The sequence below is a fragment of the Lissotriton vulgaris genome, chromosome 7, assembly GCF_964263255.1.
Source record: "Lissotriton vulgaris chromosome 7, aLisVul1.2, whole genome shotgun sequence".
Classification (NCBI taxonomy): domain Eukaryota; kingdom Metazoa; phylum Chordata; class Amphibia; order Caudata; family Salamandridae; genus Lissotriton; species Lissotriton vulgaris.
Genome location: NC_141695.1, coordinates 1,739,739,036 through 1,739,765,908, shown reverse-complemented (window position 1 = coordinate 1,739,765,908; position 26,873 = coordinate 1,739,739,036). Strand labels below are relative to the sequence as shown.

Below are 26,873 nucleotides of genomic sequence, written 5' to 3'. Positions count from 1 at the left end.
CTTCTCTGCGCCGGTTTGTAGACATGGCATTACTGTTGGCTAGGAGGGTGGTGGCGGCCTGCTGGATGCGAGGGCCCCTACCTGCCAAAACGAGATGGATGAGGGACCTACAGTACTGCTGCACCCAAACAGAACTATACAGCGACCTGTTACCACCCAGGAGTAGGCCCAAGAATTTCTGGGATCTCTTTAAAGACCACCTGCAGAAGGGGGAGGATGGCGACTCCGATACTTCCGAAGTGGCTGAACTCCAGGACCGGGTGGGGGAGTAGGGGTTTGAACACATGCATTTCTATCCTGAGGAGAGGGGTTTGGGGTGTGCTCCGAGTTGGGTAGGGGGCTGCTAGGAGGTTCTTACACTGAGGTGCGGCTGGGGGTTGCCTGGGGGGGACATTCCTTAGGGGAGGGGAGACACGGGACACAGCAGGTACACATTGGGATACGCATGACTGGACAGGGTTGGCAGTCCCACAGACACACTCTAGGGGGAGGGGTGGGAGTTTAGTTGGGGTAGTTCTATTGACCTTAATTCAATACTAGACCTTTTGGCCGCGATTGCAGCAGGGGATTGCCAGTTGACACACTGTTCCAATATGCTGCTGGTGGAGAGACACTGCACTTGGTTCTAATAGGCTAACGATACATCACCACGCCGCCGGGCCCCCGGGATGCCGGCAAAAAGGCTGTGTACGGACTTTCTACTTCGCTACTAGCATGATTATTACAATGTATGACATGGTGCACTGTGAATATGCAAAAACTTGGTGGTGTCAATGGCTTTGCTATCAATAAAGGTCTTTAATAAAAAAAAAACTACAGAATCTGTTGCTCAGTAGGACTTCCTTAGACCCTTTTCGGCAAGTGACAATTACCACAGATGCAACGCTCATCGCAGTGAGATGACTGTGCATGGCACCCGCATCTCTTACCATCACGATCGACACATCAACGACCTACAGCTGAGGGCCATCCACCTAGCCCTCAAAGACTTATACAGGTTTGTCCATGGCTATGTGGCCTTCATAACGACTGACAATATGACAGCCATATATAACATATAGAACTGGAGGGTACCCACTCCCCCAGCTGTCTGCATTAGCACAAGAGATGTGACACTGGTTGAACATCAGAACCTTCTACCAGGGATGGACAACTTTACGGAGCTGGTAAGCAGGGTACATCAAAAGTCCATGAGTGGACACTCAAACTACAAGTCCTCCACAGGTACTTCTGGCAGCAGGGAACTCCAGCCGACTATCTCTTCGCCACCCACAAAAAATGCCAGAATTTGCCACCACTAGTCTGGGATTTCTGCCTACACTTTTCTTCCCATCCCACTCATCCTATACACTGTTAGGAAAATTAGGCAGGTGTCCTTGATCCTCATCATGGCGGCCCTAACTTGGGCCATACAGCCCAGGTACTCACTGCTCCTGTAGATGTCCATTATTTCCCACAAGAAGCTACCAATCAGGCCGGACCTTCTAATACAACAACGTGGCTAAATTAGGCACCATGATCCCAAGCACCTCGATGAATGATCTGGCACCTGATGTCTTAGGGTTGATTACTGCACTTCTCTGGGGAGTGTATAGCCATACTGAGCGAGGCATGTACGCGTCTACGACCAACTAGACCCCTCCAAAGTAAATATTCAAGATGTCATCTATTACCTTTCACACCGCAATTAGCCAGCTTTGCATATATCTCTACTTAGCCACTGTGGCAGAATATGTGCAGAACAGGGAAGACTATCTCTTTTCAGGATTCTTGTGGTTAAGGCGTATATAGATGGACTCAAGAGGAAAATACTACCCAGAACACCTCCAGCCACAGTGTGGCATCCTAATGGATTTCTCATGAAGCATACTGGTCTGCATGTTGAACCTCTACACCCTTACAACATACAGTTTCTCTTCTGGAAAAAGCATCAATGAGTTACAATCACTCACCAACAGGTAAAGGGTGGTCCATCCAACCAGTCCAAAGTTCCTGCCAGGGTTGTCGCACCATTTCACATTAACCAAACTATTTTACTACCTGTATTGTTTCCAAAACCTAATTCTGTAGTGGAAAGGGCATTACACACCTTAGATGTCAAGAAGGTACTCTTGTATTACACTGATTGGACTAAGGACCTGTCTTAAAGCTTGATGTGTGGGATACTCTATCAAAAGCACAACAGATCTCTCCCCATTGCATTAAAAGTGCGTTATATTCCACCATACTTGTAATATGGTGGAAAGTATATTAGTCACTTTTGTACCGGAGCAGTCCATCGGACAATCTCAAAAACAGCCCCAAGTTCTTTTACAAAACTAACCAGCTCTTTGTAGGCTTTGCAAAACCTCACAAATATCACCCTATCTCCAAAGCAAACATTGCAGGGTGGATTATCAAATGCATCAGAACCTGATATGCCAAAAAGTCTAATCACTGTACATCCTAGAACACACTCTAAACTTACGATGGGAGCAACTAGAAACTTACCACTCTACACTTCCTCTGACCAAGAGGCCTAAAGACATAAGGGCTGAGGTACAAGCATTACTATTAAACGCAATGTTGCCATTCCTGGAATTACAGGACCATCAAACTGACAGGTGGCCATCTATTGCCTGAGTAGTTAATACTACGCACAACTTACACACTAGACATTATGGAGAATCGTTGTCTTATTTTCCTAGACATTATGCAGTGGCATTAGCCAGCTGGTGGAAATATTTCAATTGATTACCACTGTGATAGTAAAATGCCTATCATATGGAATTCAAAAAAGAAATGTGCCACTATAGCTTTCCTGGGTAACATCCCCTTAACATACAACTACAAAGTAGCTACCATGTCAACAACGCACACCTTTAGAGAAACTTTACAGTATGGACATACTAGCCTGCCAACTGGCTTTTCTTGGCTAGACTACGTTAAGAACATTAGTCCGAACATCAGCATAATATTTCCGCTAGCCACTGCTTGGAAAGAAACTGCTTTAAGGCCTATGCAGAGCATGTGCATCTTCAGCCACAAATGCTAAGAACAGAAAATCTTACTCACCCTTTAAGCATCTGTAGGGAGTGTGTTGTGCAATAGAGTCACATGCGCCCACCCTCCTCTCTGGAAGCAGGCAATGATGACCTGTTTCTTACCTTCACACAATATAACAACTTAAAGTGCACATACCACATCAAGGTAGCCTTACTCTTAAAAATAGAATCGAAGGTGGAGTCAATGCCAATGTACATTGTGGATTAAGGGAGGAGTCTCAGCACATCCTGCAATTCGTACCTTACAAGAAAAACAAGTTGTAATGTGCATCTACAGAACTAAACACTTTGAACAAATACTGTAGGAAGCTGTATATACTATATTAAAGTGAGGTATAGTGTGCACAGAGTCCAATGGAACCCCAAAGGTAGGCAGAGGTAAAAGTAGATAGCATATTTCTCTCTATTTGTGGTAGTGTGGTCGAGCAGTAAGGCTGTATCAGAGGACAGTGTTAAGCATTTGTTGTACACACTCAGTCAGCAAATGATTTCATACTGTAGGAAGGGGGAGGCTCTAGTTGGCGCAGTGCAACACTAGCGACAAGCAGGGACTCTCTCTTCCTCGTCAGGGCTGAGGGTTACCTTCCGGACAACCTCTGCTTACCCTCTAGGTAGTGTGGCTTAAGCAGTCGTAGGCTAATCTTTGGGGCACATAGGGTTAAACACTTGCAATAGTACACCCTTACAACCAACCCACCACACAACGAGACCAGACTGTATTCTGTAAAAATATATATCTTTATATAGATTTTAAGCAGGCTTGTGAATACAGTCAACGTATTTTATGATAACGGTTGCAAGTTTACTTAGTTCAGGTTACCACAGTTCTTATGCAGTTCTCTTGAGGCCCGTAGGCCGGTGTTAACCAAAGTTCTTGTGGAGCCGGCGGCTTCCAGGGGATCTGTCCCACGTCGCGTTGCCTTCCCGGGGTCGCTGATCGTTGCGGCTCTTCAGCCGAGTAGGTCACTGGTCATCCGGGGCAGCGGTGTTCTGTGGCGGCAGGGTCCTCTCCTTGTCGTCCGCTCCGACCCTGGAGGCGGCGGCTGTGCGGCGGTGGCAAGTGGCAGTACGGTCCCCAAGTGCAGGACGTACCCAGCCAAGTGCCGGTGCAGCTGTGGGCTCACAGCTGGGCTGTCGGGCAGGCTACCGACCTTGCGGATTCTCGTAGGGCAACTGTCCGTCTTTGCAGGTGAGTGACTGCCCGCTATGCAGTCACCTCGATAGCTCGGACCGGACGGGTCCTCCTTTGCTTTGCTCCCGGGCTCCCTGTGCAGTTGCGGTCACGGTGTTCGGGCCAGCAGCGGCTGGTCCTTACTTTGCTCTCGCTGTTGCTTTGGGCCCCGGTCACGGTGGTCAGGAGGATGGCGATGCCTTAGAGGAGCTTCCTCCGTCGGTACTGCGGCGATGGTCAGCACCCGCAGTTGCTTTCTTCCAGGGGGTTAGCGTCCACTGGTCCTGGGACGCTGGTCAGGGGGCAAGTTCAGTTGCAAGCCCTTGGAGATCTCTTTAGCAGAGTTTGGCACAAGTAAAGCAAAAGTCTTCTCGTAGTCTTTTCTTCTTCCTCTCCTTCGGCAGCAAGGCACCAGACACAGGCAAGAGTCAGCACCCTTCCTTGTCTCTCACAGTCCTTCTCGTAGGGCAGAGTCCTTCTGTGGCCCAAACATGATCTAATTTCCAAGGAGCAGGGCTCCTTCTTTTATAGGCCAATTCTTTTGTTCTTGCAGGCCAGGGGGGCCTTTGCATAGCCACTCTCAGTCTTTGAGTACCCCGGTGGGTGTACTCCGGCTTCTGCTTTCAGTGTGAGGGGCAGGCGCATCAGACGCCCCACAGGAGGTGGAGCCAGCATTGTCCGGACAGGGGTGGCCAGAGTACCTTGTTGATGGGGGCTGCGCCCTTCCTGGGCCAGGCGTCGGCAGAGTCATCCGCCGCTCCCCAGGAGGGTGGAGCCAGCATTGTGGTGGTCGAGCACAGCTGCAGTTCGAGTCAAGAGGCACTCCTACCTCCCACTAAGGTGTAATCTGCGCATTCACCACCTGTCATCCCTCCAGCCCTGTCACTCACACATCCCAGACAGTCAGATACACATACCAGCAGAGGCGGCTGAAGTGGTTAAGCAAGCAAATGCTAACTTTCTAAAAGTAGCATTTGCAAACCCAGGATACTAAAACAAACTTGACTACAAGACATATTTTATCATCCCGAGTTCAGGCATACTAAACATGACTTGCTACCATGCTCCTTGAGCCTGCGGGGATTATAGGGTGTAATAATTCCCGCAGCTCAGTCTGGCCTAATGGAGCAGGTAGCCTTCAATAGTGAAATACGGTCTCGGTTGTAAGTCACTACTAGGACATGCCATGCATCTCAGGGCTTGTCCTACCTTGCACCTACAACGCACCCTGCCCGCAGGCCTACCATAGGGGTGACTAATATGTAGTCAAGGGAAGGGTCGGTGCTGGCAAGTGGGTGCACTTGCCCAGCTAGCGCGACGGTACGAGACCGCACGCGGGTTCTGCGGTCGCAGTTCCCAGACACATCTTTACGGCTGCTTCGGTGGGTGGCGCAACCAGCGCTGCAGGCCCACCAGCAGTATTGGCATCTACAAGCCCCGGCACTCTCTCGTGCACTTTACTAGGGTCTAACAGTAAATCCAAAGAACCAATCATGGATACCAATCACATGTACAATTTACAGTAGGGAGCACTTGCACTGCGGCACGGATCAGCCGTGGCGCAGTGCCCTGAGTATCGAAAAACCAGCAAAACATCGGAGGCACATCAGCAAAAAGTGGAAGGGAGACTCACGCCAAGGTGCCAGGTCTAACACATACACTCAAAGACTGAACTTCAGACAAATTGTTTTTGTAAAAAAATATTCTTTTAGTTATTTTATTTTCTAGCACCAAGCAAGCCTGGCACAGGTAAGCAATACATACTTTACAGTAGTAATGCATTTGTTACACAGTTTGAATTGCAATTGTAAATGTACTTTAAATTGATTACAATAGTGTTACTCATAATGCAATGCTTTTTAGAATATAGTACATATGCTTTGTATAGGTTTTTTAGTTCAATGACCAGTAGATTACTTTCTTACACAGTGCAGTATACCTGGATACTGCACTGGGGCATTTCCCAGTCAGGTGAGTAAAAGCGTTTTTGTTATTTGGTACAATTTTAAAAGGACATCTTAGGTTTTCCAACTCCACACTTGGAAAATGTTCATACAAAAACTGTCAATGTTATCCTATGGAGTAAAATAGTGTTATCGGTTACCAGGTAAGTACTTTGTTGTGGGAGTTGGTATTCTGGGGTTAGACTCAGGGGGCCCCCAGGGTCAAGGAAGCTCTCTTGTTACTCCCTCAGCGGCACTAGGGCGGACTGGTACATAATGCTGAGGCCCAATGTAATCCAATGGGGTATAGGGGGCCTACGGTTGGTGGCTGCTGACGAGCAGGCCACTGGTTTGTGGGAGCAAAGCTCCTGGACTTAAGCTCAGGGCAAATGGGGTTCAAGGCAGAACAAAAGGTGCACCCTCAGCGGCAGTAGGGCAGCCGAGTGCAAAGTGCTGAGCCCAATGTTATCCAATGGGGTATAGGGGGCCTCCGGTTGGTGGCTGCTGACAAGCAGGCCTCTGAGTTGTGGGAGCAAAGCTCCTGGACTTAAGCTCAGGGCAAATGAGGGTTCAAGCCAGCACAAAAGGTGCACCCTCAGCTGCACTGAGGCGGCCGGGTACAGAGCGCTGTTTTGGCGTCAGGCATCCTGTAGCTTTCAATAGGGAGTCTCCGGTTTGTAAACTCACTGCAGGCTCGGGGACGAAGGTCTTCTGGGTGCGACCACCACCTGGAGAGGTAAGTTGGGATGCTGGGGGTTGTTTAGGCACCATTGGTTGGGCCACCCAAGGCCGTGGGGCGTCGGGTTGCCTTTTAGGGTGGGATCCACTAACCAGCTCATTGTCACGGTTGGGGGAAACTTCCGGGTTTGAGGCTGCAGGCGGCGGCTGGAGGCTTGATGCAGGTAAGAGGTCGCCGGATCTCGGGTCAGGATCGCCGGGGAGTCCTCCTCTTTGTGTTGGGCCACTCGAACTCGGGCCATGGACGTCGTGTGCTGCCCCGCAAATCCTTGCGGATCTTGAGTCTCTTGATGAACAAATACGGTGCTCATGGGAGATAGAGTCTTTGGGATTGAAGGCAGGCAGGTCCTCCGGGTTTTTCAAAGTTGCTGGCTGCAGGACACTCCGGGATTTTGCTGGAGAAGGTTTGAGGTGGGGACAGGCCGGTAGGGTTGGGGCCAAGTCAGTGGGCGTCCTCCTCTTGTTAGCTTCAGCACAGCTTTTCAGTCCTTCTTCTTCTTGTTTCTTATCGGAGTTCTTGGTTCAGGGCTGCCCCCTAAAAACTGTATTTAGGGGGTGTTTTAGGGGTCTCAAGGTCTTGGCGTGCTAACCCACGTGGGGGAGTGAGCACAATCCCTGATCCTGATTGGGGAGTGGCTGCCATCTGCAAGTTGGCGGGCACTGAAGACTGGGTTTCATTCACCTCCCCTCCCCCACCTGAGGGCTTGGGTTGGCAGAGGTGGACACACCTTCTTGGCTGGCTAATTTTTCAAGCCTGTCTTCCAGCCAAAAAGGAGGGGAGAGGAAGGGGGCCTGCTCCTGATAGCAGGAGAGGCTGTGGGTCGCATTATAAAGGCTGCAAGGCCTTTTAAGCCCCCATGCCACAGATGGATCTTCCTGGCCTGGGGGAGGTGTGACCACCTCCTCCCAGGAAAGGCTTTGTTTCTGGGCTCAGGGGCGAAGGCTCCCACCCCAGGTGTCCAGAAACAGGTCTCTGGGTGGCAGGCTGGTGTGTAGCAGTCATGGAACCCACCAGAGGCTGGTCGTTTTTCAGGGGACATCTCTAAGATGCCCTTTGAGTGCATTTTTCATTAGATCCCACACTGGCATCACTGTGGGTTTAATGTGCTGAGAAGTTGATACCAAACATCTCAGTTTTCAGTGCAGCCATTATGGTACTGTGGCGTTCGTAATGACAAACTCCCAGCACCATATACTCTTAATGGCAGCACTGCATTTACAATATCTAAGAATTGACTTAGACACTGTAGGGGTACAAGGCTCATGCACCTGTACCCTCACCATTGGTATAGTGCACCCAGCTAGGTGGGTGACTGATCCATGCCAGAGCAGTGGGTTGTAGGAATGGCACACAGGGATGTGTGCCATGTCGACTCTTCACTTTGTTCTGCACCAAAATATGCAGCCTACAAAGGCAGTGTGTGAGTGTAAAGGTACAGGACCTCTAAGGGTGACAAAAATAAGTGCTGCAGCCCATAGAGGCCTTCCCTGGTCACAGTGCCCTGGGTACCTGTGGCACCATTTACCAGGGGCAGACCTGTGGCCAGAGAGTGCCAATTGGATGTACAAGGTACAGTTTTGGGTAAAGACACAGGCCCCGAGAACCTGATTGGCAGGGACCCAGGTCTCATCAAGTCAAAGTGCATCAGTAGTCTGGCAAAAAGTGTGTGTGGGAGGGGTTACTGCAACAGAAACCCAGCTTCTCACAGATGCTTACAAGGTAAGTAGCATTTCTCCACCGCTTGACCTCTTTGTTTAATTCCTGGGCAAATCACTCAATTTTAATGCGACTCAGTTGCTATGAATTTCATAACCGCAAACAGATAAGAGGTGTATCAGTGATTGGTTTCTATTTTACAAGAAGCCAAACTCTGTATGATCATGTAGAGTCAAAACATTATGGGGACGATATTCAAAGCTATAAATGCATGCAAATTTGGCTAACGTGCAAAAGTTAGTTTTACATTCATAAAAGGATTTACTCGCATGAACAAATCTACTTAAAGGGTGGGAAGTAGATTGGAACTGCATGGCCTATGACTTTATGCACACCTACAAAACTATATGTGTATTCATCAACTCCCACCCTAGAAAAAGAAATGCACTCAAGGGAAGGGACGGGATACCGCTCATATAAAAAGGTGTGCTTGTAGGCAAAGGAGTCTACCCATGCGGGAAAATATGTTCCCCGCTGAGAAAAAAAAAAGGAAGATAAATTTAACAAGCGAATTTGCACTTGCTGAGCACATTTTCACAAACAAATGCACGCATGTACATTTGCTCATGTGATAATGGAATTCATAGAAGATTGATGGGAGTTAAGTTTCTACCATTGGTTCTGTAAACTCTAGTGAGTTCCTAAAAGTTGCATATTTGCCCTACTGCAAGGTCCCAGAACTACGGTTGAACGTGTGTGACTTTCTATAAGAATGGGGGCCCTAACTGTTTTTTTGTATGTCGTATGTAATGACCCCATAAGTGGCTTTAAAATTAGTCTCCATTTAAAAAAAAGAAATACTGGCATGCACGAAAGACGTATTAAATAATGACTTCAAAGAAATAGTAGTAGAAGTTGTCCTTTAAAAAGTGCACAAAAGTTTAGCAAAACTGCCTTAAACCTTCACCTTCTTTAAAATTCCAAACAGTATCTGGATATATTTTATTTTGAAAACAGTTGTCAGTCTTGATTTCTTTCACCATAGAGCATTCTATGAACATTATAAATAGACACATAATGTTAAAAACGTGTTCCTTTTTGAGGTCGAGCTAGTGTCAGCAGCGCAAAGCGGTGCATCCAGCGAAAGACCTTATGTTATCGACTTGCTGGGAATGTTGGACAGGGGATGGGCATGCGCAGGGCCGTCGGCAATTTCATTGCGTGTACGCGCACGTACAGCCCTGCGCCGTGCACATCTCCTGTCCCACATTAACTCCAAGTCAACCTCTCGCAATCGGACGCGCACGCACACACAGAGACACGCGCACACACCCACAGAGAGACGCGCACACATGCACACTTACACACACCCCCGCAACTTTCACACACGTTTCTTAATTTCCCCCAAAGCTCCCCGCTTTTGTTCCCTCTCTCTGCTCCACCTCCCCTCTTGGGCATTGCCCCCCATACCCCATCAGGGGTAACCCCCACCCCCCAGGATCCCCTGCCTTCTCACCGGTCCCCGCTATTTCTCTGTCCATCGCCTCTTGTACGACATCAGCAAGCGGAGAACCGGCCAAGAGCGCTCTGCGCGGAATTGCATGCGCCCGCCTTACAGTCGCGGGCTGCAGCCATTGACCCGTATAGTGTTTTTCATTTGCTGACTGCCGCATGCTAATATGGCGTGAACACCGCATGATTAAAGAAGGCTCTCTGTTGGGAGCCTGTGTTGCCCAGCAGCTTTCGGGCAGCTCTGCAGGGAAGGGGCGGACAATTACAAAGACTTCTGTCTGCAGTCTTGTTTTGTTTCCTCAGCACAGATCGGACACCCTCAGCGTGAACTTAAGAGGATGCTGAGGTGTGTCAGCAGAGCTGCACAGCAGTGCTGTGGGTGCCGGGGTGCAACCTTGCTGCAGTTAATTACAGTCGGAGAGCTTCAGTACCCGGAGGAAACACACCAGTGACAGCACCCCCTTCCCCTCTCCATGGTGCTCCTTCCTCTCACGCTCCTTCAGTGGGCCCCTCACACGGGGAGGCCTGTGCCACCCCCGCCTTTTGTACTCTAGTTCGGCTCTAGATCTAGGAATCAGTTGGAATGTAGATGTGGAAAAATCACTTCAGGACTGACGTGCCATACTGATCATATTGCGGATTGGTACGTGCATGGTGTGTGCATAATTTGTGTTTACTTGGTGGGTTGTGTCACTTGCAAATGTTTTTACATAATTATGTGAAATAATAGGTATGGAAAAGGCGTCACTATTTAAAAGTTTGTTTCTTGGATGTGTGTGCTGTCACTACGGGTGCCTTTTGCTGACTGGGGGCAGGTGTGGAGCGGAGCCTGCAGGGATAGAGTGGGGAGGGGGGTCACTCAGCATTTGGTGGTGGCTCACTTGGGTGTCGGCCCTGCATTCGGTGGCACTGGTGGAGAGCTTTTGAGGGGGGCTTGGAGCCCCAGTGCTTAGAATTTTGCACATTAGACACTGCTAAGAAGGCATAAATAGTTTACACTAAAAGTGCATGTACATTGAAGATGAAGGCACAAAAGTGAGGCCAAAAGATGGGGATAGTTTAAATGAAGAGAACTGTAAAGGCTTATTTAGAGCAGTTAACAATGCATATCTTTGATCTATAATTGGTTTGCAAACTCTCCGATAGAAAATTTGGTGATGGTGTGCTACTGTCTAAATTCCAGATCCGTTTTAACATTTTATTTGAGAGAGACAGCAGTGTGTGAGTCCTAGACAGAGCATGGCATGTAAGAGAGGCCGCAGTGTGAGAGACAGTTGTGTGAGAGAGACAGCAGTGTGTGTCCTAGAGAGAGCATAGCGTGTAACAGAGACAGCAGTGTGAGAGAGACAGCAGTGTGAGAGAGACAGCAGTGTGAGAGAGACAGCAGTGTGTAGCTACTAGAGAGAGCATGGTGTATAAGAGAGACGGCAGTGTGAGAGACAACACTGTGTGAGAGAAAGCACTGTGTCTGAGAGAGCTGTGTGTAAGAAAGACAGCAGTGTGAGAGAGTGTGTGTGAGAGACAGCAGGGTGAGAGAGGCAGCAGTGTGAGAGAGACAGCAGTGTGAGAGACACCAGTGTGTGTAAGAGACAGCAGTGTGTGTAAGAGAGACAGCAGTGTGTAAGAGACAGCAGTGTGTGTGTCCTAGAGAGAGCATGGTGTGTAAGAGACAGCAGTGTGTGAGATTGCAGTGTGAGAGACAGCAGTGTGTGTAGGAAAGACACTAGTGTGTGAGAGACAGCGGTGTGTGAGAGACAGCATTGTGTGTGAGAGACAGCAGTGTGTGAGACAGCATTGTGTGTGAGACAGCAGTGTGTGCGAGACAGCAGTGTGTGCGAGACAGCAGTGTGTGTGAGACAGCAGTGTGTGTGAGACAGCAGTGTGTGACAGCAGTATCTGAGACAGCAGTGTGTGAGACAGCAGTATCTGAGACAGCAGTATCTGAGACAGCAGTATCTGAGACAGCAGTATCTGAGACAGCAGTATCTGAGACAGCAGTATCTGAGACAGCAGTATCTGAGACAGCAGTATCTGAGACAGCAGTATGTGAGAGACAGCCGTGTGTGTAAGAGAGACAGTAGAGTGTGAGAGAGACAGAGTGTGTGAGAGACAGTAGAGTGTGTGAGAGACAGTAGAGTGTGTGAGAGACAGTAGAGTGTGTGAGAGACAGTAGAGTGTGTGAGGGACAGCAATGTGTGTGTCCTAAGGAGCGCATGGTGTGTGTGAGACATCAGTGTGAGAGAGACAGCAGTGTGAGAGATAGCACTGTGTGAGAGAGACATCAGTGTGAAAGTGTGTGTGAGAGACAGCTGTGTGAGAGAGACAGCAGTGTGTGTAAGAGAGAAGCAGTGAGTGTAAGACAGCAGTGTGTAAGAGAGACTGTGTATGTGTCGTAGAGAGAGCATGTTGTGTAAGAGACAGCAGTGTGTGAGACAGCAGTGGGTGTGAGACAGCAGTGGGTGTGAGACAGCAGTGGGTGTGAGACAGCAGTGGGTGTGAGACAGCAGTGGGTGTGAGACAGCAGTGTGAGAGGCAGTAGTGTGAGAGGCAGTAGTGTGTGTAAGAAAGACAGCAGTGTGAGAGACAGCCGTGTGAGAGACAGCAGTGTGTGTGAGAGACAGCAGTGTGTGTGAGAGACAGCAGTGTGTGTGAGAGACAGCAGTGTGTGTAACTAAGACAGCAGTGTGAGAGACAGCAATGTGAGACAGCAGTGTGTGTCTAAGACAGCAGTGTGAGAAACAGCAGTGTGAGATAGCACAGTGTGAGAGAGACAGCAATGTGAGCGGTGTGAGAGAGACAGCAGTGTGAGCAGTGTGAGAGACAGCAGTGTGTGTAAGAGACAGCAGTGTGTGTAAGAGAAAGCAGTGTGTGTATGTGAGACAGCAGTGTGTGAGCATAGCATAACAAAACACAAAATAGCATAGCATAACAAAACACAACAAAACAGCATAGCATAACAAAACACAACAAAACAGCTTAGCATAACAAAACAGCAAAGCATAACAAAACATAGCGTAGCAAAGCATAACGAAACATAGCATAACAAAACATAGCATAGCAAAACAAATCATAGCATTACAAAACAGCATAGCATAACAAAATACAACAAAATAGCATAACAAAGTATAGCATAACATAACATAGCATAACAAAGCATAGCATAGCATAACAAAACATAGCAGTGAGAGAGACAGCAGTGTGAGAGACACCAGTGTGTGTGTCCTAGGGAGAGCATGGTGTGTGAGAGAGACAGCAGTGTGAGAGACAGCACTATGTGCCACCACAACATCACTCAGCGCCATCACAGCATCAATCTGTGCAACCATTCAACAACAACTGGTTCAAATATGTTCTCTCAATGTTTCAAGCTGTATTACAATTGTCACAAAAAGATGTTAATATTTCACTTCTGTTCTTGGATTTTCGTCACAATAAAATACACAAACATAATCTTCACAAAAGTTATTTACAAAAGTTTAAGCTATTGCCATTATATATTACAATAACTATTATTTAAGTATTCATTATACATTTTTTTAAAGCCATTGGTTTTTGCAATATCAATACATCGAAGTCACGTAAATACAACACATATTGCATTACAAATGCTATAGGTGTCACGTTTGCAAAAGTTACAACTGTTGGCATTGTAAATGACAAAGCTATTAATTTCGCTATTTTCAAAACCAACACGTAAATAAAAAAATTGTCATTTACAATACCAATAGCTCAAACGTTCCTAATGCGAGACATATTGCATTGCAAATGCTTGTTCTAATACTGAACAAACAGTCAGTAACAGACTGAGCTTACATATCGCTGTATTTTCTTAGAGCGCCTGCCCTAACAAACGGGTTGAATTACTGAGCCATATATACACTTTCAAAGATCTTGTAGATAAGGATGCTTATTTTGCAAGCAGATGATCCTCTTTGGCCATCCATATTGTAGCACTTACTCTGCAGAAGTTGGTAAAACGTTTGACCTAAATGAATCAAGGAGCACCATGATGGACAATGGGACACATTGATGTACAAAGAAACAGGATTATGAACAAAGACACCACACTGAATAAAGTAACACAACTGATACAATCAGCGAAAAAAATACAAGGAGACTTGCCCATGACACAGAGACAGGATCAAAGGGAAAAAACAAGGGTCACGGTGATTGATAAAGGGACACAATAATGGAAAAAGAGATTCCATGATCCTGGACATGCTAGATTCCAGAATGGAAGAAGACACCATTACAGACAAACAGGCACCATGAAAGACATGAGTGGATACGCACAACAAGACCACCACAGACTTTCATACTTCTGTGCCAATAACCTGAGTACCATTCACATTTGAGTTTTCCAGCGTTGAGAAGCAACAAAACTGTTCTATTAAGAGAGAGATGAAAAACAAGTTATTATAAGTTTATCAATACAGGGAAAGACCGATTGACAAAGAAAAACACCATGCTGTGAAGAACAGCAATTGGCAAGGAGATGCCAGAGTGGCATCTTGTACAAGTCTGTGAAAAGCAGAAGTACAGATGCTTCTTTGTAATTCTTCATGCAGTGACTGAGAACTTGTGCAGAGGGCACCAAATGAATACTGGAAACAACTGTGCCAGATTTAACTCTAAACTAAATCTAGGAGCTAAAGCATGGCTTACCTTTCTTGAAGACAGCTTCAAAGAAGTCTTTGGGTTCCTTTAGTGGGACCTGGAAGTACTTAGCAAGTCGCTGAAGATCGTTCAGCATGTAGATGCCCTTACTGGGGATCAAGGCGGGTGGCTGGTTTCCTGCTTGTAAAAACACAGAATAGGAAGTTAGAGCTTTGAGAGGGGAAGAGATCCATCTCTCAAGGCTTATCAGCGTAGTGCCATGTTCATATTGGGGAGGTGGCCTTAGAAACAAGAATGAGCGGCCAACTGTTGCAACAAGGACTGGTAAATAAGAGAGAGGATCACCTAGCTGGAGAGCAGCAAGTCTTTCAAACTTCTGCAATAGATTCCACAGAGTCTCAAATCTAAAGAGCTAATGGTTGTTGGGGTAATTGTCATTCAAGGTCCTTAGTGACATACTATAGAAAAGATAAATAAATAAGATTTCCATTTCCACTGCATATACAAACTTCCACAGATGGTTTCTGGGATGAATATGTTATTCAAATCAGGCAGTTAGAGAGGAAGGTTCTTCCAGGCAATAGTGCATCCCTACTTTAAGCTGTGAGCACAGTGACCCAGCATTCCTTTACTGGTCTCACTTCGAACCTATGAACATTACTGGACCCAATGTCTGGAACCCACCTGACTCCTTCATGATCCCACCCAGGAAACAAGGCCGGAGGTGGACATTCATGTTCCAGGCACAGCGATATCGGCACAGCACCTGCAAAAGAAAACACGCACCGTTAATCGAGGTGCACTTATCAGGCAGACATGAATCCAGAACGGTGACCTTTTGCATCATAATCCATCAACAGGTCAAGCCTGAGACCGAACCCCTGGAAGAAATTATGCTGAGCAGACGGTCAATAACCTGTTGAAATGAGCATGCGACTTAGACTGGTCAAGAATCCCTTACCGAGATCCACAATGCATAACTGCTCACATACCTCAAGTGAGACCGTTCCTCCTGCACTAGTCAAGAGTTCATTCCTGGGAAAAGAGCCTTACTACTGTGACCAAGGAGAGCCGGGCTTTTGCTACACTAAGTGAAGGACAGGCCTTTCCAGGGCTTTGCAGTTTTTAGGTCGAGCTGGAGATGCATCCGGTTCGACAACTTTAGTCGTCGGTCTCGGGGGGATTAGGGACAGGAGGGTGCCACGCGCTTCTGATGCTGGATTTGCCTGCGTGAACGCGCACATTGGCTCCGTCCACATTCCCAGCAAGTCAGCCTAACGCACGTGCATGGACAGAGACACACACAGACACGCTCGCGCGCACACGCACTTACACTTACACACACACATAAAGACCCGACCCCCCCGTCCCCCGCCGCCGCCTCATTCCTACTTTCGAAAAAGCCAACCTTTGAAATTGTGAGTCCAGACAGCACATCTTGTACCCCTGACACCACTGCGCCCCCTCAGTACCCGGGTCCTGGTCGTCGTTATTCAGCTCCAACACCTCAATGATCTCCTCGTCACCATGAAAGTCTCCGACCTGCCCCCCTGCCACGGCCCCCTCGGCGTCCTCCATGGGTACAAGTGCCCAGCCTGACACACACGGGTCTCTTCCACTCCCACGACCGGATCTTACGGTGCAGCCTACCCAGAGGGGCGTCAGGCAGCTGCCACCAATAGAAGCGAGGTGTAAACGGCAGTGGACCAATCACGACTCTGATACATTCTGCCGTCCCGCCCTCCCCGTGAGCTGGGGAAGCTTTCATGGACAACGAAACTAGAGAAATCCGGGAAATGTAGTTTTATGTATCGATACACTTTATTGTGGGATTAATCCTACTTGACTGTTTTAGTTGCGTGATTACACTGTATGTGAAGCAGAAAGAGGATAGAACAGAAGCAACTGTATACATAGCCTAATTCGCTACCGTTTTGGAACATTCGAAGGGCGTTTTATTTAGTAAAATGTACCTTACATGACACAACGGTAGATATTTTAATTTACGGTACAAAATTCAAAATCAATAACTCATCTAATGCTTGTTTGACTAGTAGTCGCAGCACCACGTTTGTTCCTCTGCGAGGCACGTGCATGCTCTTTGCCTGGGCTGGCAGCGGCTGGGAAAGTTTGCTCCGTTGTGGTTGCAGCCATGAGTCGGGTCTCCGGGTGGGTCTAGAGGCGGCAGCTTGGATAAACGGTGGCCTGCTTCGGCCCAGTGAATTCACATACAGCCGGACTAGTACCCGCATGTCCCCGCTCCATCCCTCGGCGAGGCTGACCACCGTGCTGCCAACACCGGGACCTTGTTTGGATCCACCGCCTGCACTGCTCTCCATGATAGGCCGTCTCCGCTCTGTGAAGGAATTGTTGTGGTTGAGCAGCTCCATAAGTGAGGAATATAATGGCTCTTTGGCTGACTTTTTCACTTCTGATTGGCCCGCTTGGTGCAGGTAAGGACCGACCCAATCCTTTTAAACATGTTACTCCCCGTTTTATTCCTTATTTGTGATCTTGATAAGTCGCATTTCAGGCAGATTCTACAAATGTTATTTTTGTGACTGGTGTGTAGCTTTTCCTCCTAAACTTTGACATTAAGCTGTAAATGTACGAGCTTGTGAGTGCTCTTTCTGTTATTACATTTCCATTTTTAATGCCGCATTTTCTAATTATAGCGTTCACATGTGATCACTGCTAAAGTTTAATATATGGATGGCCTTATCTAACCTCTCCTTGAGAAGAATTGCGCCGCTGGGTGGTCGTTTGATTTATTCCATGCCATGTGTCCTGCGCTGCCTTTCCAGTGCTGTGTTATGTTTGGCTTTTTTTGGGGTTATTGCCTTTGACGCACCCCTCTCCACCCCAAGCTTGCCCGGTCTAGTTATAGTTTTACTTTAAATATTTGGTCGCGTTAATTGTAAATACTATATCGGGACTGGCTCCTTCTCTGTTAATCAACAGGCAGCCAAGGAGGTGGTAAATGATGTGTGGAAGCAATCGGGCCAGCTTATCTCAGAGAGAGAAACTCCCTCCACCCCACCCACATTTCCGCTGTGGCAACCAGAACCTTTCTCGGAGGATGAGTGTAAGGTGGGGAGGGGTCTTACTTAACACATGTCTCCACATGGAGCACCTCGCAGAGGCGTTTGGGGTTATCTTTGGGGGAAGCAAGTCTGAATAACGGGAGTCCACCCCTCCGAGTAGTTTCTACATACATGCACTACCTGATGTACAGTGTACTTTAGAAAGAAACGCACAGGGACTACCGTAGCCAAGGCGCCAAGTGCATGGCTCTAGCTCCAGAGACCACGCTGCTGAAATGTTCCATAAAAAGGAAGCTTTTTTCTCAGAATAAAAAGCATCAAACGATTATTACCGCCCTCTGCACCCCACCCCCTAGCCCTGCTCCGGCCGAGGTGTCCTGGAGGCCGGCGGCATTAATATCTGGAGCGCGCGGCGCACTCGGCTGCTCTTCATTAATTAGCCTCCCTGCAGCCTGTCATTAATCATATTTCCATCCTCCGGGGTCACTAGGGGTCCCTGCAGTAATTAATAACACACAAAAGGCTCTTTTAACAAAGAAATGAGGTGTGAAAGGTGATTCCATGGAACACGCCCCGTGATGATCTTTTCGGGACGTATGATTTAATCACACACCTCCCCATTCTGCTCACACAATGGGCGCAGTATCAGCAACGAAAACCAACTGTGTATGTTCTTTTATGAACCAGGATTTTTAGGTCTTGTTGCGATTACAGCGCAACCTGTAGACTAACAATTATGTATTTTCTTTTTTTTTTAAGTTTCTCTTTTTTGTAACCAAGTCCAGTGGATCAAAAACGAATGAAAGTGGTACCCAGGGCAGCATAGTGGGGCCTGAGGCCCTGGATTATTAAACCAATTCAAACCATCTCCCTCCCTCGCCAACCAAAAATAGCACCTTTAATGTCCCAACACTAACCTTGTCAAGAAATTTCTTTCGAGCAGAAGGCCAACACTGCTTTGTCGTATTGTATTGCATGCGTGTGAATGGAATATGAAGAAGGTGGGAGCTGCTGCTGTACTGTGCTTTCGGAGTGCCCATCATCAAAACTACCTGAGCTGTGGAAGTGTGCACCACCGCTTGCAGCTCTGGATTGCTCGAGGACCAGTCACAAAAGGAAGGTGCACTTCGTTGTGTGCATGTGAAATTATTCTATTAGCTGTGCACGCATGTGGTTGGATATTCAGAATATGCCTATACAAATAGGGTTGGAATTGTGGATGGACGGACTTGTATAGGGCAGTGAATAGTGGTGTTGTGGTTGATTGTCAGCTGAACCCCTTCACCGCAGTGATAGTTTGAAACATGGAGGTCAGTGGTTTTGCTTGTCTATTTTCTTGAAACTAAAAGAAGATAACAGTGTGCTTTGGATCCAAAATATTTAATTCTAGCCCCTCATTCTCATGTGTGTATGGCAGGGGCAGCACATGGAATGATATGCGATATTATGTGCACATCCCTCACGTCAGCACATAGGTAGAGTACAGCTCACTGGCACGATATGCACATGATAGGTAGACTGTGATCCTTCAAACGCCTTCATCTGGCCTGCATGAAGTCAGTCCATGGCAAGACGGGATAATAGGGAAGGGGGGCTATTAGGGTGTGAATTTGATAATTCTGTGTGCTCTGAAACAGCAGAACTAGCCAGTTGAATTTACAAAGCCAGTAGATCTGGGATTGGCTACCATCCTATTGGCTTTGCCAATGCTTTTTTGTCGAGTTGGCTGACTCAGCTGAGAGGCCAACAACTGAATGGGTGCGTGCGAAGAGTCAGTTAGCCTGTACTTCTGCCACTACACCAATTCAAAGTTTACATTATTTTGGGGATGCAACGCATTGTCATATACAATGCCAAAAACTAAAACTTTAATGCTGCGAAACATATTGCATTGTAAATGCTTGTTTAACACGTGGTGATGTTTATTTTTTTAATTATCTTTCCATTTGTTCCTTTTTAGGTCGAGCTGGGGTTGCATCCGAAGGATGCTCCAGTTCGACAACTTTAGTTGTCCGTCTCGGGGGAATTAGGGACAGGAGGGTGCCACGCGCTTCTGCTGCTGGATTTGCCTGCGTGAACGCGCACGTCAGCTCCGTCCACATACCCAGCAAGTCAGCCTAACGGCGTGCATGCGCAAAAAATTTAACATTTTTATGTAGAGGTTTTTTAAAAGAGAGAGAATCGTGTTAATTGATAAAGCTGGTTGTCTGATTAATCACCCTTTTCTACACGAACTACTGAGGGAGGTAGAGACGTCTCGGGCTCCGCGTATATCACAACGTGGGCGTGATCCGGTTAACTGACATCTAATTTGAATCACAGCCCTCTGTGAACGGAAGCGGAGTGAAGATACACAACGGTTTCTACCTATTACTGCGTCTTTTTGCATAAATCAACGAATGTGAAAGCTAATCAGACAACCAGCTTTATCAATTAACACGTGATATATCGATGAAAATGACGAAGAATGCCTGAGGTTTCCCTCTCTTTTAAAAGACGATGAAAAGTGGTTGTAGGTAGAAGTAAGATGGAAGCAGTGAACACTGTCTAAACAGTTATCACATACCGATTCCGGACACTAGAGGAAAGGTGCCTTACTCCCTTCATCAACTTCGAACCTATCTGTTTATAATCGGTTTTAGAAAAAGTGGCTGAATATCCATTTGTCCTGATGAAGACAAAAGACTTTGTCGAAACGCGTTGACACACAGCCCTATTCTCCAAAACCAGAGAATTAAATTTAAAGAAAAAGCTCTTTTTTAATACATTGTTATGTCTACCTAAATTGAAGAAAAGCCACATGAAATATTATGAATTTTTATTGCGTAATCTGTGTATATTGAATTATATGTATCTGTTCACCCTTTTATATCTATATTAAAAAGTATCTTTTTTGATATCATTCCAGTCCATTGCTTTAATTTTATCATTTATGTGTATACGAATATGTTTTCCTAAATAGCCAGCTTGTGTACAAATAGTCTGCCTGGGTATATACCTCTACATAAAAATTGTTTTCCCTGACCCAGGAGTCCTATCCATATCAGGGGGTCCTTGATACCTACAAGACAAAAAATTTAAAAGCCATTGTTATTTGAAATATCAATACATCTAAGTCACGTAAATACAACACATATTGCATTACAAATGCTATAAGTGTCACATTTGCGAAAGTTAAAACTATTGGCATTGTAAACGACAAAGCTATTAAGTTTGCTATTTTAAAAACCAACACATAAATAAAAAATGTGTCATTTACAATACCAATAGCTGAAACTTTACTAATGCGAGACCTATTGCATTGCAAATGCTTGTTAAAGCCATGTAATGCAAAGCAGCCGCTGACTGGACAATGTAGTTGGCCCAGCAGGGAATGGCAGGCCTCACAAGTTAGCACAGCTTTTAATGATCGATATACCACCAGACCTACTAAAGACATGGTAGAAAGATTAAGCTTAATTTTTTATGAGTACGTAGGGTACTCAGCTTTGTCTGTAGAAAGTATTCTTTCATTGAGGTTTCTAGCAAAAAAGGCCGGCAAATGCTCACCCCCTTTTACATTTTTCAACATGACTTTTTCATTAACATTTAGACCCAGGAAAACTAGAGTTATGTCAGACCCCACCGTTCTCAAGGGAAAGACAACAGCTATGACCATCAGAAGCACAGAGGAGGCAAATGGTATCCAGTATTAAATGCAACATCAGAAGAATTGCAGACCCATGGCTTGCCTATATGTTCCCAGTGATGGACAACACGCAGCAAAGTAATACCTAGTCAATCTCTATGCAACAACATGAAACCAAAGAGATTTACCAAAAATAATGTGATAGAAGGTGGAGAACTCAAACCCAGCACAAGAAAAGGCAGTAGACCTGCTCAGGCTCAACTAAAAGGAAGAAACAAACATGAACAATGTTGAACTCCTGCGGGTGTTGCAAGGATCCTGCTCATGCACAGAACTGTGCACAGAGACCTAGGACATCAGTGAATTGTGGTGTACCAGAAACTCACCTCAGTACCTAGAAAACCCCCAACCAGCTAGCATCAGTGTCACATTAGCTCTTCGTCCTATAGCAAAGTAAACAATGATTAGACAATCCAGAACATGCGACTTAGGACAAACTCAGGAATGGTGGGAAGTGAAAACACTCTTTCGTTATACTCTCATACCAGTCCACAACAGGAGTAAAGTAGAGACACGGTAAGGTTAAAATATTTATTTTAACGACGTGATCTCAGGTGCAGTCTCTTAGCCAACATAGGCAGACATATGGTCAGCATTGTTACAATTTCATAAAATACAAAAGGAGAAATCATATTACAATGATGGTGAAAACAGGACTTATAGCGCCTAGTTTTAACACCCTCCCTATATAGGAACTATGTATTATAAACTAAAGAAGGTCTCTTAGGCTTGTTTGGGGGACCCATTACCTTTCCACTCAGCAAGAGTAAATCATATCTGGATCAGCCAAAGCTCTCTGCATCCCTGGAAACGGAAAATCTTCCAAGTGTGTGAAATCATGGTAAGTGTGCAATAATAAGGGCGCCAGAATCTTAGTTGGCTCACAGCTGCCAAATTGTTATGTCTAGAAAGCGTTACTCGATCAGGTCGAACAACAGCTACCATGTTATGATAACCTTGACGGGTTCAGCACTCACTGTGCGAACTAGGGGCACAATGTAAGTCTAGAGATGTCGAAAACAAACCTTTTCTCATGTGTAGACCTTCACAAAGCCTAACTTACAAAAAACAGCTACATGCAGTGTCGTGGCAAAAGCGGCAAAAGGTAAAATGGCGTTTAAACTTCTAATAAGCCATGCTAACATATCATGCGTGTAAAGCAGGCCTTAGGCCACACTACACATGAGCATATCAATTCTTGCAAATGAAGCAATTTTTGGGTAATTCTGACTTGTGCTGGTAACAAATATTTTAATACGATCAAAACAAAGCAATACACTAGGTGATGCCATTTCCACACATTATCATTTGTGCGCTGTATAGTTTTATCGGTAAAACTGTATGCTGGTGCAAATGTAATGGTCATTTCAATTGAAAATGTGTTGCCTGCAATGACAGTGTACTACCACAACATGCATTCACCACTCTACGCCCCTCCACTCCATGACACTAGGCTAATCTACTCTACTCCACAACATTCTACTCTACGACACTCCACAACACTCTACGATACTCTCTTCTATGGCCCTCAACACTATGGTCCTCCCCTGCACTCTATGCCATTTCACTCTAAGCAACTCCACTCTACTGAACTCCCTCTATGCCACTTTACTTCACTCTATGCCACTCCACCCCACTCAAGGACACTATGCTATCTTACTCCACTCTGTGCCCCTTCACTTTACACCATGACACTACTCCACAACACTTTACTCCACTCTATGCCACCCCACGACACTATATGCCACCCCACTCTATGACACTATGCCACTCCACTCTTACAAAACAACAATCCACTCTTTTGCACTCCACCCTTCAATACTCCACTCCACAATACTCTCCTCTACGCCACTGACATTTAAACAAGCTGAACAGCAGCCACGCTGGTATACAACATGGCTAAAACACATAGGCAATGCCTATAGCTCTTGCGTAGGAGCGACCTTTTGGATTTGCCAATACTTGTTTATTTTCCTCTCTGGCTTGGACCCAAACGAAAGGGCAAATTTAAAGGGCCCTCAGCTCTCTTTTTGTTCTAGCACAATCCTGCTGCGAACTATCTGCCCCTTAACACCTACATGTTAATGTAATGTGGAAGCAAAGGCACACAGCTTATCACTTCACTAACACTTAATTAAGGGAAAGCACAATTTGGAGGTATTTTGATTTTGTGCAACCCCTGTATGTAAGAGATATGCATGCACTTTAAGAATGTCATGTAACAGTATGGATGAGTATTTACAAGAGTAACAATTAAAATAGCACATGCTCATTTTTTAAACTAAATAATTTGTTAGCACTACTCATTCTGCTATAGGGTGTCAGAACCCTTTACATTGCATTACATTTCTACTATAAGGGTGTGCCAAATCGGCTGTCAAACACAGTGAGTGCCACAGAAGGCATTACAGCTAGTGGAGCAAGTAAGAGAGCCCAGTAAGTCCATACTCCTGCTGCTCAAATGTGTAGTCTGCAGGTCACCCATCGTTGTCAACAATAGATAAAATTATCCCCATTCAGTTTGATGATAAAAAACATACGGTCCGAACAACTCACCTACTTGTGCATGGTAATTTGACTTGCATGCACACATTTCAAATTGTATTAGTTTAAAGACATACCCGTGATTCACAAAACGTGGATTTAGAACTGTAAACGGATTTGCACACAATTTTCTTTTTGAGTAAGTAAATCTTCTCTAAAGACGACCTACAAATGTACTGATTTATAGGTAGGTCTAAACATTCCCATCTTAGGAAAAGACTGGAGATGTACTTCTGTCACAGGTATGAGCGATGCGTTACGAGGGTGGAAACAGGAAGGGATGAACAAGAATGGCTAGGGCTAAAGAGAAATGGGGTTTACTCTTAATATTTTTTCTTGTGGTGGAAAAAATTTAACAAGGATTACTCAGGCGAACCATTGCCCAATTCATAAATGTACACTGAGTGAATATTGGAGTTGCTACAGATTGGTATATCAATAATGCTTTACATTACATGGGATTCTGCAATCCCTGTATAACAATGTGTACCTTATTTCTTTATAATTTGTGACCCACACATTCGCTGATTACAAAGAAATTAAATAAAACTCAACTGTAATAGTCAATATCTGACGTCACAACGCCTGCTAAGGGGAAAGGCAGGTTAGGGAGCACAAATAAAGCAGCTGTTTAAACTTTGCTTTCTTCTGTTCTTTTTTTCCCTGTTCTTTTTTTTTTACCTCTGCAGTTCTAAGCAGGAAGTGGATGTTTATGGCAGCCTGTTTAATTTTTGCACTCCTTGGGAAATGATAGAAAAGTTAGAATCTTGTTGCTGCCCCTTTTATTTTTCACTTGTACTGAACTTCTTCGAATATCTTTAACAACTAGCTAACAACTTTTTTTGTGTGTTTAATTTTGCACTAGTGATTCTATTTTTATTCTTCATGTTTGCTAGCATGCCGGCTCTGTCATATGAAAGAGCTACGCACCAAGGATTTAAGTAGTTTACGGGTAAGATGATGATGGTGTGACCAAGATTTACAAGGGATACAGTACTCCCTTGCGTGTATAAGGGTACTGCCTATTAGCTAACTTACACTCACAACAATCCCATCCTCATCGCCAATGTGAAGTTCTTATTTGAAGAGTTGGCACAAAGAAGAACACAATTAGTTCTTGTTGAGTACTGTTTATTTAAAAGAAGAAATTTCAGTCACAACCGGTTGCAGCAACACAGCTCCAGCTTCTCCAACCAGATACAACTCCTTTTCCAACTGAACACAAACATTCTATCATAGAATAGGAAGCAATACATTGCAAAAGGGGAGTAACGAATAAACCAGCTTACACAAACACTAATGAATACCACACAAGAATTGAATTCTGATGAAGAAGCATGATGGATGGAAGAAGACGCAAAGGTTTGTGCCATTACAAATAGTTGTGTGTCGGAGAGTGAATGGTTATCAGAATTGGGAAAAGATCAAGTAATGAGGAGTGTACGTGATAGTATAATATCAGGAAATTACACTTTATCTTGCGATTAAAAGTTGATGGATTATGCTAGTGTTTCTTAAGAACTTTCTGTATTATTGTGTTGATGGGATGCAAGTTAGTTCCTCCTACTGGGGTTACAGAGCGTCATACGTTTAGCCTATGTGGGACATCAAGGTATTAGCAAAACTAAGGAAAGATTGAGAAATGTCCATTGGTGGTCAGGAATGGACTTAATGGTGGAAAGAATGGTCAGGGATTGTGAGAAGTGTAAGGTAGCTGATAAGACCTAAAGGTTAGGACTCCACCTATGGCCGGCCATGCAATTCCCAAGCAGGTGTGGGATGATGGTGCTTTAGACATAATGGCACCCATAAATTGTGGGTCTACTGCAAAATATTTACTGGCATTGGTAGACACTCTCTGCAGGTGGCCAGAAGTAATGTTAACAAGAGACGTCCGTTTAAAATTTTTAGACTAATGTGTTTGCTCGTGAAGGCAATCCCAAATGTATTTTGACAGATGTCATAAGGTCCTGGTAGCCACTGTTGTTTTCCCTAAGTTAACATGAGCCCGTGCCAGACTGTCCTCTGCTTTGCACAAGTTACTAGACAAACATATTTTTGCTTTGTGCCACTTTGTAATTTTCACACAGAACATACTGTTGTTCTGCTCTTTCCTGGGATTTAGTCTAAACACCGCAGACAAGGTCGAACAACAATGCCCCTTGGTATTCTGTTCTAGTCAGGCCCTAGCACCTAGACAAAACATGCAGATGCAGCAGCTGTTTGGGAACATGTACTTTGGTCGTATAGTTATACACAGGTGGGTAACAGTTAGTTGGGAGAGGGATTGTTCCACAGAAGGGAGCATCACAGCTCCTGTGATGTAGATCTTCCATCTATAGACGGAGGTACAGGGTCTGCTGCTAAACACCCAGAGATTTTCTAAAATATAATCAGGGGAGGGGGGTTAGGCCCTTCGGTCGTATACAATGACAGCACCGTTTATGATTTACGGACTACTTGCTATGCTGGCCGTATTTGTGTTAGGCATTTTTCTACTTGTTGTGGCACGTATACTGCATACTAGAGCACGTTAGTTAAAATAGACATTTTAAAACTTTCTCGTGTCTCTGTCTAAGCTTATTGTGGACTGGTACTGGAGTCAGAACGATAGGGTGTGACCTGCAACCGTGATTCCTGAGAGGGTCGAGAGTGTTGTGTTCTGGGGTGTCTAACCACTACTTCCTCTGTGAGTGAATAGGAGGGCAGGTGAGAAATTATAGCTAGTCGGTCCCCGGCTCATGGGTACTCAGGTGGTAGGATGCCTACTAAGGTTCCATGATCCCAAGCATAGTTCTGGGACTCTGCAGAATCCCTGCAACATAGCGCTGCCAACGCCTGCGTAGCGCTTGTGCTGGTCCACAAATCCCTCACACCGGTTTCCGGAGACCTCCGTGGTGGGAGGGTTCTTCCTC

At 45.7% G+C, this 26,873-nt stretch overlaps 1 protein-coding gene across 1 annotated transcript in view; it reads right to left on the bottom strand.

Annotated features, from left to right (window-relative positions):
- Positions 1–26,873, bottom strand: part of LOC147706534 (glutathione S-transferase kappa 1-like) — a 132,193-nt gene that overhangs the window by 73,255 nt on the left and 32,065 nt on the right. The window contains exons 2-3 of the mRNA XM_086929092.1: positions 15,367–15,448; positions 14,731–14,859 (exon numbers count right to left, since the gene is read on the bottom strand). Of these exons, the coding sequence (XP_086785218.1) occupies positions 14,731–14,859; positions 15,367–15,448 (211 nt within the window). The remainder of the gene's footprint in view (positions 1–14,730; positions 14,860–15,366; positions 15,449–26,873) is intronic.